Source organism: Benincasa hispida, chromosome 7 (assembly GCF_027475165.1).
Source record: "Benincasa hispida cultivar pf3 chromosome 7, pf3_genome.v1.1, whole genome shotgun sequence".
NCBI lineage: Eukaryota > Viridiplantae > Streptophyta > Magnoliopsida > Cucurbitales > Cucurbitaceae > Benincasa > Benincasa hispida.
Genome location: NC_143484.1, coordinates 6,592,560 through 6,607,282, shown reverse-complemented (window position 1 = coordinate 6,607,282; position 14,723 = coordinate 6,592,560). Strand labels below are relative to the sequence as shown.

At 31.4% G+C, this 14,723-nt stretch overlaps 1 protein-coding gene across 7 annotated transcripts; it reads right to left on the bottom strand.

Moving 5' to 3' along the window:
• Window positions 1-667: 667 nt before the first annotated feature.
• LOC120081543 (NADPH-dependent pterin aldehyde reductase-like) lies at window positions 668-13,678 on the bottom strand. 7 transcript variants are annotated; one of them, XM_039036519.2, is made up of 3 exons: window positions 13,082-13,354; window positions 12,925-12,991; window positions 668-693 (listed from the first exon to the last, which is right to left on the bottom strand). In XM_039036519.2, exons 1-3 carry the CDS (start codon window positions 13,271-13,273, stop codon window positions 683-685), a joined length of 270 nt encoding a protein of 89 aa, XP_038892447.1. In that variant the 5' UTR covers window positions 13,274-13,354; the 3' UTR covers window positions 668-682. The 7 variants fall into 7 exon arrangements, 1 of the variants encoding a protein (XP_038892447.1); XR_016530502.1 differs by lacking the exon at window positions 668-693 and adding an exon at window positions 2,003-2,021 and having other exon boundaries at window positions 13,082-13,364; XR_016530501.1 differs by lacking the exon at window positions 668-693 and adding an exon at window positions 5,165-6,785 and having other exon boundaries at window positions 13,082-13,364.
• Window positions 13,679-14,723: the final 1,045 nt, after the last annotated feature.

Sequence of the window (14,723 nt, the reverse complement as noted above, 5' to 3'; positions counted from 1 at the left end):
CGTAAATAAATGTATATATAATTTAAGTTTCGAAATGCCATATAATAAATTCAATGCATTACAACAAATATATACTCTAACATAAAACTTGTATTCTTTTAGGTCAGATACCATTCCTTCACTCTTAACCCTATATTGTCAATAAAACGAAAAAAAAAAAAAAAAATAATTGTAACCTAATTCATACGTAGTTGAATAATTTAGGGTGTAGTTGATAAAGATGGACAAATAGCCATTGGTCTATGTTAATGGTAGTTTTTTTCCCATCTGATCATCCCATTAATTTATTATTCTTCTTAATCAAAGTAATTGCACCGTTTCCTTTAATTTCTTCTTTCTATTCTTGGATTTTCTCTTAATATATTCATTTTTTGTTTTGTGGTAGGCCAATTATAATAATTAAAGTGAGTGTAGACATGACTGACCATTTCTATAGGTCGGAGGTTCGATCTTGGTTTCTTGCAATGGATGAACTAATGAAAACATAATAATTTATTTTTCACATCTTAGATCATCCTTCGATTTCTTGTCTCAAATGAATGTTATTGTTCTAGTTGTCCCACATTAAGAAATTTTAAATTGAGAAGTTGGTATATTCTAGAGCTCTTTAAGGTCGGCAAAAGTGTATAGAGTGGTAGCATAGTCTCTCCCTCCTCATACGTGCATTGTTGTTGTCGTCCATTCAGTTTGCACCTGCACAACAATTCATTTGAAAAAATGTTTCGTCTTAATTCCAAATTTGAAAACTTTTGCCGTAATTTTGATTATTTAAACGAGTATTGATATATCTACTATTATCGTTTTTTTCTTACCTCGGGATTTCTCTTTTTTTTTTTCAGTTTGAATGTTCTTAGTAAAGTTCTTGTTCAGGTAAATATTGTATTAAATTTGAAGAAACAACCAACTTACACAATTTACATCAGGTCGTGCTGAATTTATTTTCAAGGTAGTGATGCTCTCCAGGACACAATACTTAGTTTTTTCCGTCGGATTATTTTTTTTCCAATTATTTTGCTATATTTTAATTATCAGTTTATTTTTCCATCTTATATCATTGTTCCATTAATTTATTTGTGGTCTCAATCAAAATAATTGCACCTCTTCCTTTGTTTTTCCCATCCTTGGATGTCGGCTCAACGTTTCATTTGATTTTATTTGAGTACCAAATAACGTTTTTTGGTTTTTTTATTTTTTGAATATTTTTAACAGAAATTTTGTTCAAGACAAACTTTCGATGAAACCTAATGGAGTATTTATACTTTAATAATTTAATGACGCAGATAAATTATGTAGTGAAAATTTGGTATTCTAACTCGAAATTTAGGAAGGTTGTTACTTACGCACTATACGTAAGTCATACAAGATGTCCTAGCAAAGTTAGAGACAACAATAAAGTAATAGATAGAAAATCAACTATAAACATATAGAAGTTGGTAACTTAGTTTAGTGATCGACCTATGTCTGGGAGGCAGAGTGCCTAGGAAAGATAATCTAGTAATATATAAAAGTTAAGTAATTACAACATTGTAGTTATTTGTAAATAGCGATGATTACATTGACACATGTAGAGCCCGACTTAGCTAATCACCTAAGATTCTCCCTAGATGTAAGAGTCCCTCTCTCTCGAACTTAGGTTCCCCTTAAATATGTGAATATTAGTGAGGTAACACTTAGGCTCCCCCTAAGCATGTGAGACTCCCTCTCACTCAAAGATATATTTTCTTATACTTGTAAACTCCATTCACATGAGAACTTAGTCTTTTCCTAAGTCTTGAGAACTCCCTTCTCATTGAATAATGGCTCATGTGCCACTTGAGTATGGAGAAATTCTTCTCAGTCTGCTTTATCTTAGGTTTTCCCTAAGATTGAATGGTACATCGTACCATTGAAACGTTCATAGTAGGACCAATGTGAAGACACACCGCCACTTGCAAAGAAAAAAATTCTTCTTCTTCAATTCAACACAATGTAGAAAGAATTCTGATTGCAACAACCCGACCTTTCGAGTACTCTGACAAGGTCTGTTATTCATAATTACACATTTACATTGAAAGCATTTTAATCATTGAAGTAAAATTCATTAATACAATAAAGATAGTTTTCCAAAATAAACTAGAAAGTTAATAAATAACAAATAAGTAAAACCTTTATTCGGAGCCTCTAAAATAATTAAGGAAAATAACATTTAAATAGATAATTTTTTTTTTTTTTTATCAACATTGAGTTTCAAATCAAAAGTTTTAAATAACTTGAAAACGTAAATTGAGCGGAAGCGATTACATGTCCCATATGGCACGGTCATGGATCTCTCTCGTCACTTGCCGGTCTGTTCCTATCCTTACCAAAAACATAAATTAAGAAAGGTTGAGTATAAAAATACTCAGTAAGTGACCCCCTCTTGGGGTCATTTGGGTGAACTGTTAAACCCGACCTAACACTGGCATAATGTACATAGCATAGCATAGCATGGCATGACATGACATAGGTAAGTGACCCCCTGTGTTTTCCTTTATTATTGCATACTATTATTTAAGTAAATGCATATCTTGTTCTTATTTACTATAAAACTTATATTAAATGAAATATGGAAATTTGGGTTGACCTTGCTTCCACTCAAGGATCTCTCCATGTAGAGTTCCTTCAAACCCTATGTTCCCAAATCCTCTTAATTAAATTAAAACCCAATCCATATTTAAATTCTATCAAATCTTTTATCAAATCAACCCAAATTAATGATCTCCATGTAGAGTTCCACTATCTCAAATTTTGGTTCCAAATACCAAAATTAAAATAAAATAAATCCAATAATTTAAGATAGTCAATCCAATTTCCCTAAATCTCGGGGTGTTACTATGATAATCTCAAACAACAATCTCACAAAATAATATATGTGACAACCCTAGCATAAAGACTTCTTGAACTTAAATAGCACAGCGAAAAGACCCAAATATCCATACATATAATTGGCAATTCATCAAAAAGGAAAACATCCCAAAAAGATATTGTATAGAATAATTTAAATAATAAAAGAAATATTTTGGCATCTTGAAGAACAATCTTTGAGTCATATTCAGAGAGAAAATCTAAGACAACTCCTAAGAAACTCAAGAAGAAAATGCAAGGAGTCTTAAACAAATATATATAGTCAATATCACAGATCTAACAAACTCCTTCTTTGGCAAAGATATATTTTTTTAAGACAAAACACATTCACAACGAGGCAAACCAAACTACTAGTCAACTACGTTAAACAGTGAATAATAAAAATATTAGAATCATAGTATCATCAAGAGTCCATACAAAGATAAGGACAAGGAAGTAAACAACAAAATATATACAAAACACCTAATCAAACTGTTAAACTAAAAAATAACAAGTCAGCACACACAAAACAGACAGTCCTAAAGAACAATAACCAACACAATGACAACAGCAGCACACCTCAAACCTACACTACTCCCCCTCTGGCTTAAAAAATCACGATGAAGGCCCAACCTGTTCACTATCATCCACAACTCTTCTCATCATATTCAGAAGGAGAGTAATCTCATGCTTGAGATCAAAGGCTCGGTTAATCACATCATTTAGCATGCGAAGTTCGGCGGTCAAAGAATGCATAAGGCATTGGCCAAAATGGGAGGTTACAAGCTCAACACTCGGGGCTTCTTCATTTGCATTGGGAGGCAGAGAGGGAATATCAGGAACATGATGCCCTTGAAACAACTTGTAATTAATGTTAAGCAATCTAGGATTAGTACTAACAGGTTAATCTGAAGTGAATAAGTCTAGCTTTTGGGACAACAGAATGCCACATATAAGATGTGGATAGGCAATAAACCGTAGAAGGGCCTAAGTGTTGGGATTGGTATCCTAATTCTCCCGGAGTCTCGTAGTTTGTAAACACTTTGTACACATTGTTATTAATAAAATAAGAGTTATTTTATTTGCATTTACTCATATCCAATAAACAAAGATCCGTGATTATTTCATGTAAACTTAAGCATGTATATGAGACATACAAGTGGATCATGCCTTAAGTAATAACCTAAATGGTCTGTAGTATAAGGATAAAGGAGGGATACTTTATCTTGGTGACACTATGGATACGAACCACTTTGTAGATATTTACAAGTGTTGTAAATTGCTACAGATGGTCTGATCCTGACCATTCATGTGGAGACATGCGAGCGGGGGTGTCCTATACAAAGAGTTTATATAACGCCGAGATGATTTGTCTCTTTATATAACGCCGTTGATAATTGAGACTTACATCTCACTAAAATGACCATAGGTGGCATGACCTTAAGCCTAAGTATTTTGGGAACTCCTACTTATGAAGCCAGTCCTTTGATTAGTATGGGTGAGAGTGGTCAAATTGACAACTCAATAAACCTACCTTTTTGGGGATTTATCTGATTGGGGAGCTGGGAACTCAGTTACACAAGACAAAATTCACTCCTTCCTCGAAGCAGGGGTAAATAGATAGATTGCTTTCTTAAGAGCTGATTTCGGGTCTTGAACAAAGTAGCCACACCTTTTCTTTGGAAGAGAAGACTCAGTCATAGTAGGACTACGAGTTATTGTTCATTAGAGGAATCAGTGGTACTTAAGAAGTTAGATGTAACTACAGGGGAAAAATCGTAAATTGGTCAAGTTGTACTTACGAGCGATCTGTGAAGGGTTATCGCACTGTTGACTAGTTAATGTGGACATAGAAATATATTTGTAGTGAGAAGAGTGCAACTGCCAATCTTTAGTGGAGTGTCCGGTAGTTAACGGATCGTGGATCTCGTGACTAAAGAGTTTAGTCAGATATTCACGTACCGTTGGAGCTTCAAGCTACATGTCCATAAGGTCCCCTTGGTAGCTCAATGGGTTCAAGTTGAGAATTAGATTTTGGGGTTAGTTTTAAGTGTTTAAATTAACAAGAGGAAATTCAATTATATGTGATATAATTGGTGTGATGTATGAGATACATTATTTGGAGGAGTTAATGTAAATATGATTTACATTAAGTACCATAAAATAGAAAAAGAACTATGGTTTATATGTTTCATGAAATGAAATATTAAAACTATAGGTTATAAATATAATATGATAAGTTGGTTATCATATTTATTTATGATATATTAATTATATGATAATTAATTCTTTTTCTCTATTAACTAATCGAGTGGGAGGCTATTGGAAGTTTTATGGTAATTGTGAGATAAAAGAAAAATTGTTTTCCTAAATTTAGAAGTTGCTTCTTTTGGAAAGTACTCACGGTGACAAACTATCAAGTAAAAAAGTTTATTAAGTGATAACGTTGAGAGACTACACGATCAACTAAATGATCAGTTGAGCAATCACTTAGAGTTGACTATACGATAGTCATTCAGTTGATCGTTGCTACACGATCGAGTAGAATGGTCTATGCGATAGGCTGCAGTTTACTAAACGGTCGAGCACATCATCTATATAATAAACCAGCTTCTTATCTCCCACTTTTTCGATCGTCTACTTGATCACGACCTCTAGTCTCTTCCTCAAGCCAAGATCATACAGAGCTCATAACTCTTGGATTATCACATTGAAAATACCAAGGTAACACTTGTGGTAGTGTCTTACTTAGTTCGTGAATCGAGTTGAACTCGATTGGGTTCGAGAAGCATCCAGACGATCGTTGTGTTCGTGCTGTTGGTTGTAGTTTGTTCACTGTGTTCTTGTGCTGTTCTTGGACGCTTGTAGATTGATTGAGGGATTCTTGAAGAATGGTTCTTTAAAGGTATGCATCCTCTATCCCTTGTATCATCGTATAGCATGCTATAATTTCTGTTTGTGCATGACCTGTTAGTTCTCATTTTAAAACTGTAATTGTTTTTGTTCAATTCGAATGGAATTTGGAACGATCCCTTTCGCTGCTCATGGAGATCATCACATTTTATTTCCTTCACTAAAACCCAATATGTCTTCTCAATTGTTCTATAACAAAAGCTCTATAATCAAATGGAGAAAATTTCCCAATTTTATATAGCAAAGTGGCCAAGGATATGGAGAGTTCAGAGTGATGCGTGGACAGACACCAATTGGCAATCTCAATGTTGAATAGTATGGCATATTTAGGACTTAAATTAGTAGAAAGTTGGCCAGTCTTGGGCCAAGCAGTTTTCAAACCACCTGTTATTTCAGATACTAAGTCCTTTATGGAAGGACGCAACTTTCTATTGTTAGGAGGAATAGTGCAATCAAGAAACTTGTTGATCATAGAGGATGTAAACACAAGAACATGTCCCTTCACATGAACACGGAAAAAAACAGGGGAATTGGCATTATCAAAAGATGGAGAGAGGTTCAAAATAAACTCCATGACAAGCTTAGGGTAATACGTTTTAAGATTTAAAACAGTTCTAAGGAGATAAGACTTAACAATCAGTTCCATGATTTCATGACAATCTTGAGCCTTGGTAGAAAGCTCCATTTTAGCAAAAATCTTTCTTTTACCATGAATTTCCAAAACACAACACTTTCCTCGAAATGAAACGAAACTCCATCCAATAAAACTAGATGGATAGCAACAGGAGTATGCTTCTTCTTTTGAGCTTGAGTAGATGCACGAGTGATAGGACCTGGAACAGTTTTTATGTCTTCATTCAAACTTCTTTTCGAGGCCCAATTCTAGAAGGCTTAGATAGTTTCTCAAAATCATCTTCAATGTAATTGTTTTTTGATGTCTCATAACAAGTGCTGATATCTTCTACAATAGACTTCATCTTGAACAACACTTGACTTGGAGGAGTATCATCCTGGGTTGAGTCATTTGACAGATTATCAGCAACTTATTCAGAAAACTCACCAGTCTCAATTCTACAACATTCAACATTTTCTTTTTCTTTCTCAGGATATTCACTAGCCTCAGAATAATGTAATTAAAGAGTCTAATTAATTATTCACGTACCGTTGGAGCTTCAAGCTACAGGTCCATAAGGTCCCCTTGGTAGCTCAAAAGAATTTAGTTGAAAATTAGTTTTTGGGTTAATTTGAATTGTTCAAATTAATAAGAAGAAATTTAACTATAAATGATATAATTAAATTGATTCAATTATATATTATATAATTGTTATAATGTATTTGATACATTATAGATTATTTAGAGGAAATAAATATTTGAATAAGATTCAAATATATTTTCTATGAATGGGATTCATAGTTGTTAAATTTAATATAAATATGATTTATATTAGATGCCATAAAAAGAGAAAAAAAGAACTATAGTTTATATTATATATGATACAATATTAAAATTATAGATTATGTGTTATATTTGATATAACATATAGTTTAATATAGATAAAATATGATAAGTTGGTTATCATATTTATTTATATTAATTTTATTATTTTGGATAATTATTTCACTTTTCTCTCCAACCATCTTAGTGTGTGGTTAGGTAGTTTTATGGCAAATTGGAATAAATGAAAAACAATTTTCGTTTCTTCAAAATGGTCAAGAAACACTACACGATTGAGGTTTGCTATACGGTAGCTAGAGAGCAAAAACGTTATGTACCTTCTTCAATCTTCTTTCTCTTTCAAACTCAAACTCACCCTTCTAACCAAAATAGTCAGAGCCCACAACTTTTGGACTCTCATCCTGAGTATACCGAAGGCTGTTAATGGTTGTGTCTTCTGTTTTGGTTCATGAAGTTTTTGAAGAGGGTCTTCAAAATTCGTTGTGTTTGAGGTTCGTGATAGATTGAGGGATATACATGAAGAAACGTTTTTCAAAGTATAATCTCTTGAACTTTATTTCTTAATAAAAAGCATGCTGTAATTTATTTAAGAATGCATATCTTGTATGTTTGTTGTAAATTTGTTTTTGAATCAAAATGGAATTTAGACGATTTGCTTATGGTCAAGGATCTCTTTAAAACGAGTCCTTCAGTTTCACCACTTGTTTTTCCTTTATGAAGAATGTGGCATAAGAAGAACCACACACGACAACCACCTTTTTCCTTTGGGTGTCTTCGGATCGGCTCAGCAGATAAAGATCTTTGGGCCAATGTATTACTGTTACATTGTGGATGCTGCATGGAAGCTATCTCCGTCGTTATTAGGTTTTAATGTGCACATTCGCAACAACCAAGGTGTCGTTTTGGCGATTGTTGATTTTGAAGATTTGGCCTATAACCCTCCTCTTGCGAAAGATCTTGTAATTAAAAATGGCCTCCAGTTGGCTTTCCCTTTTTATGCCACCCTACTATCATTGCTTTTCAGCTATTAACCTCGTTTTAGAGAAGATGTTCAAGGTTGGATCGAGCAAATCTAACATGCCCCATTTAGTAACCATTTCATTTTTTGTTTTGTGTTTTTGAAAGTTAAGTCTATTCCCTCGAAATTTCTTACAATGATTTGCATCTTTCTTAATTAATGTTCAGTGATTGAAAGCTACTTTTTTAGTTCTCAAAATTTGATTTTGACTTTTAAATAGTTGATGAAAAGTAGATAACAAATGAAGAAATTTAGAGGCGGAAGAAATGTTCATAGGCTTAATTATAAAAAACAAAATAGTTACCAAATGAGACCAAAGTTGTCAACAAGTTTAAAAACATCAACTTTTTTGAACCAAGAGATTGTAATTTCGTTGTTGATAACATAGACAAAAAGGCTTGCTTTCGAATGTTAGGGCTCTTTTCCTAATTGGGTTAATGATCTTGTTGTAAAGGACAACTGTGTGGTGTATTAATGGTTTTTTCTTTCAAACGAAAAACAAAAAATTGTAGGATCTTATTAGCAAAGGTAAATCAGTCCATTAAATTATTTAAAACATGGTGTCATTTGTTCTTGTAGCCATTTTTATAATTAGAAATATGTCTAGTCATTTTTCAAAAAAACAAATATTAAAATTAACTCTTTGTCTAGTTTTCGCTCTGTTTCTTAAAGGGGAAGGTTAAAAATATGAGAAGTTAAAGTATAAAATTTTGTCCTATCCTTATGTAATTTTATGGCTTGGCCCTATTTAATGACGTAATTTCGTTCATATTGAACCTATTATTGCTTCATTTCTTGAAGAATATAATCTTTTCAAAATTTGTATATTTTGAGTTATTTTTTTAGATATGACAAAATAGTATCTTCTCTTCAAATTAGGCAGCCACCTCAAGAATAATTAATAAGATAACTCCAATAAATCATCTATTTTATTTCTTATAAAACTAATTACATCAGTGTTTGGAAGGATCATAACTTTTCGTACAATGACTCATGATATTTTGTTTCCAACTTATTATTTATTTTCATTTTTCCTTGTCGATGTACTTTTTTTATTTGCATAAAAAATAAAGAAACATATAACAGTTTAACTATCAAGTTATAAAAATTAAAAACAAAAAAAATATCTCTATCAAATCCTCTCGAGTGTTCCATATAACAATCTTTCCAATTGTGTGAGGATAAAATCTTCCAAATCAAAACAAACATCAATAACATAGTACTCATTACCCACTTGCATGCTATCTCACGTACATCAACCATGTAAATTGGTAGGCTATTATATGTGCTAAGGACTCTTGTGGTTTTGGAGAATCCAGCTATAGGAGAACCTAGAACGGAGAGCTTTCTCCCCTTTCTTGCCCGCCTCTTTGGTCTTAAGAATGCTGGCTTTAAGAATGAGTGATTGCTCTATATGTGTCACAATCTTCCAAACAAACAAACAACCTTTCCACGTAAGTTTCAACCTATCTTATTTCCATATATTATCTCACATACTCATAACCCATTAATGGCACAATACTCATAACCCACTTGCATATGTTATCTCACATCGACCACATAAGACAGTCAGTCAATTATATGTGCTATTGATATTTATTTTCATTAGGAAATCAATAGCACATATATGGTCGATGTGAGATAACATATGCAAGTGGGTTATGTGGTTTATTTGCATTAGGAAATCAAACATTGATTCAATTAGTCTCTGTAATAAATAAGATAGATTAATTGGAATTGGAGTTATCTTTTGTTTTCTTAAAAGAAAAATTGGAGTTTTTATTCAATAATTACAATCTTATCCATATCGTGAGGTGGCTGCCTAATTTGAAATGGCCAAACTTTGAAGATGCCATTTTTGTCATTTCTAGATTATTAGAGAGATTATATTCTTCATGAATTAAAGCAGTGATAGGCTCAATTTGAACATGCAAATTTACGTCATTAAATAGGGCCAAGCCATGAATTTTCATACGGATGACAAATTTTTTTTTATATTTTTAAGTTTCTATATTTTTAAACTTTTCACGTAAAAAGGAAACGTGAATAAGAAATTTTAAACCAATCATAAGTCATCGTCATTTAGCAACCTAATAATAAAATAACAAATATTAAAGTTAGGACCAATTAATAAAGTCTCAAACTGAAATTCAAACAAACACACAATCTACAATCTAAGCCCCAAGCAACCATTCATTATTTCCAAATTTTCTTCATATAACTTTCCTTTTACATATGAATAACTTCAATATTTGAAGCACCCTCCCAATATTGCAAAATTTCTTCATATATATATGTCAAATTTTAAGGTTAAAATAAAATACAGAAAATTAAGTGTAATGATTTGGTCTTTTTGTTACTTTTAAATTTAGGGCCCCATCATAAACATATTGTAGCCTTTGTCTAAGAATTGAGTGTTTTTAATTTAAAATATGTTTCGTTATAAATTCGTTATCGATCTATGCTGGTAAAAAATTTCATTCAATATTCATGATAATTTTGAATGTAGAACAAAATAACTATAAATTTTAAATTACATGGACTCATATTATTACATGATAAAAAAACTAAATCATTATAAATTTAATTTAAGAGATCGAATAGATACGCGTCTAATTTACAATAGAACTACCTTTTCTTTAAAAAAAAAAAAGATGAAATAAAGAAAAGGATGTGTAGGGCGCATGACAAGTTTGGTCTATTGGCAGTGTCATGAGATTAATGATGTCGTAACCTGCATTTTTTTCCATGTCTTTAAAAGCATATCAATACTTTTATTTCAATTTCAAAACCAGTAGTTTTGCCCTTTGTTCACGTTTTGGTATTACTTTGATTCATTTGTTTTGGGATCCCGAATCAAAAAATTATTTTGGTATGTACTAATGAACTCAATAAAAGGTCTTAAAAAGTCAAGTTATCACATCATGATGTGAAAGTGATGGAGTGTACAAGCAAGCAGTCGAAGAAAACAAAATCAATAAGCACTCTAATTATACTTAATTTGAGTTTGAAAGTATGCATGAAAACCATTTTCAAAGAAGAGGGTTCAAAAATATTTCTTTAATCATTTAAAATTAATTGAATATTTAAATTTACACTTTTTAGATGCAATTAATTTTATGATCATAAAAATTGAAGCTGAATGATTAAAACCATGTTTCAGAATGATTTTGAAAATGTCAAAAGTGAATTTGATCGCTAAAGATCCACTCCCAAAAAGGCTCATATTTAAGTTAAATATCGTTCAAAAAAAGTAATTGCAATGGATAACACTTTTAAGGCTAATAATTAAGTGTATATTAATATTTTTAAAGAATTGCAAATATAGAAAAGTGACAATCTCCTATCAATCATAGATTCTATTATTGATTGACTTCGATCAATGATATAGTATATCATTGATAGATTCCAAGAATTGAATCTAAATTTTGCTATAACTGTAAGTTCTTTTGCATCATGGTATGTATGTTAATACTTTAGATTTGACTGCTATATTTGCAAATATTTTTGAAAAGAATTTCAAACCTTACCTTTGTAAGATAGAAAATGGAAGAAGAAGAAAAAGGTTAACAATGAAAGAAAAAGATAAAAAGAAATGATAGTAAGCGGCTAATAATTGGATATTAATAGAGATGGATGGAATTAGAGTAACTTCTCCAAATGCCTCTCTTCCAGCATTTGATGACATATTAATGATGACGCCTTGCTTATTGTGAATCAATAGAGGAATAAAGTGACGCATAACATTTATTATCCCTTTCACATTTGTATCAATCACATTATCAACTTCTTCATCCTCAATCTCCCATATCTTACTTTTTCTACTTGCTAAAGCTGCATTATTCACTGTCCATAAACCCCATAAATCAATTACCTTCTATTATATTTCTCTTCAAAATAACATCTTATAAATGTTCAATATATTCAATCCAAGTTAGATTTAATATATGTACATTAATTTCATTGTTCAAATATTTCAATGGGTTTGAGACATCAAAAGGGATGATATTTCATCTACAAATTTAACATATAGCTCTAGTTTTATTTTTTCAATGACTTAAGTTAAGATCAAGTATCTAAAAAGTTCTGCTAGATCCAAGTAGTTTGAGGTTATTGTTCTATTGAAATTAGTTGTTCTATATGGTTGAAATGTTGGTTATAGTCTGTTTGGTACTCGTGCACAATTAATAATTGTTTTTAGGACAATGCTTTGTAAACGTTCTTGAACTATCCTATTGACTTTTTGTGATATCCGAGTTTAGGAAAGGTACATGAATAAATCAATATCACATCCAGATGAAAGAGATCATGAAGATATGAATGTTAAAAAAGACTTATAGTAATTGAGAGCTACTACCGATAGTAATAAGGAACTATAATTCTATATTGGGTGATCTCTTGGAGATTTTCTTGAGAAGTATGCTAATCAAAGGAACCGTGTTGATTTGTGGGGATAACCTTGTGTTATTGTAGAAGTTGTAACAATTGTATATGTTTGAGGGTTAATTTTTATCATTTGGAGGTCTAATTTCTACAACTATTATAAGCTCGAGAGTCCGATTTTTTCAACTATTGTAAGTTTGAGCATGTAATTGCAACTACCGTCATTCTTTAGAGATGATTTTTGAAATTTGCCCAAAAATAAATTACGTAGAAGAAGAAGAGAGTGAAATACCAATAATGTCCGGGACAAGATTGTTTTCAACAAGCTGTGCGAACTTTTCAATGTTGCTATTCGATGTCTACAAAACGATAAAAAACAATACTTCTTATAAATTTTCTTCGAAAAACAAATGAAAATAATCAATAGAAGTAGAGGCTTACAAATTTACCACATCAACGTTGAAGAGCAAATGATGATTATTGGGATATAATCTAGAAAGCTCATCTTGAAGAGAGTCAAGTTTAAGTTGGCTACGTGAACAACCAATTATTGTGTGGTTGTGGGTAGCCAACTCCAAGGCTAAAGCTCTTCCTAACCCTTTGCTCACACCTGTTATCAAAACCTTCTTTGAGACCTCCATAAGAGTTTGAGTTCATATGATTGTTCAAGGATGACAGTTTTTTCCAAGTTTTATATTGTTGTTGTTTGGCAGGATCAACTTTTTAATGGTCAACTTTTACTTCAATTTGTGATTATCAACATTTTCTTCTTTATTTTAGATTTTTGTTTCTACTTCTAAAATTATTCCATCTTCCAACCACACATTTTCCAATCTAATTCTTTTTGTTTACGACACCTAAAATCACATTTAGTGGCATGCCAACGTCTCTAAAATTTTTAAAATTTTTGTGGATGAGTATTAGTGACGTCTTAATCTATCCTACTATAAACATCCTCGTTACCATATTGGAAAGGTTTTAGGGACGTGTTGATCACATGATGTGTCGGTAAAATTTTATAATAACGACACACTACGTGTTGTTAATTTGTATTATAGAGTGATGTGTATGACTATTGTTAAAGGTGTATTTAAAACCATTGAAAGTTGTTTTTTTTTTTTTTTTTTTTATAATAATGATAAAATTTGGTAAAAACGTGTACTTTGTGCCACTACAAATTTCCAACCTAACTTTCTTTTTTTTTTTAGTTTTTTTTTTTTACTGGTAGTGTGTTACAAAAAGCAAGTATTTATTCCCTAACTACCACAGTTTACAAACGTTGTATAAAACGTCAGTAAATGTTATTTATTAGTTTAAAAGAGGACAATTGCATAGAACAATTTAAAATTTCGAAACTATTAATGATAGACGCTGATAGACACTGATTGACTTCTATCAGTGTCTGTCAATGTCACTGATAGACACTGATAGAAGTCTATCATCGTCTATCAATGATAGTTCTAAAATTTTGCTATATTTTGTAAATATTTTGATTTATTTTTCTATATCTAAAAGCAGCCCTTATTTGCAAATATATAAAATTTTTAACTTCTGTTAGGAATTATCACTAAGATATTTGTTGATTTTTTGGCACATAGTCTCAAATGAATTGATTGATATTTTTATGATAACAAACTTGATTTTATTTAATTTTACTATAGGAAATTTATACTACATAATTCAATATTGGAATATTTGAAAATACAGTAAAACTTTAAAATATTTGTAAATATGGTAGATGTTGAGCAGTTAACCTATATTATTTTTAAAATTCCAATCCTACCCTTAGTTGCAAATGTTTCCATCTTATTCGATCTATCTTTTTTCCTTTTTTTTTTCTCCATGTGTCTATGGCTCCCTTTTCTTTCATTTAGTTTCTTTTCTTTTCTCTATTCCTTGTTCTCTACGGCTTAGCTTTCTTTGTTTGTTTCTACATTTTAGCTTTCTTCTTTCTTCATTGTTTTTTCCCTTAAAGTTTAGCTTTTTTCTGATTGATACATTGTATCATTCTTCAAACTCATTGATTGCTACGTTCTCTTAACCCTCTTCATTCAAAATATCCCCACAAGCCACTCTTATTTATCGATAAAA

Coding starts and splice junctions, on each gene's coding strand:
- LOC120081543 (XM_039036519.2), bottom strand. CDS start 13,273: ATGGAGGTCTCAAAGAAGGTTTTGATAACAGGTGTGAGCAAAGGGTTA. Junction 12,992..13,081: donor TGCTCTTCAACGTTGATGTG/GTAAATTTGTAA, acceptor ATCGTTTTGTAG/ACATCGAATAGCAACATTGA.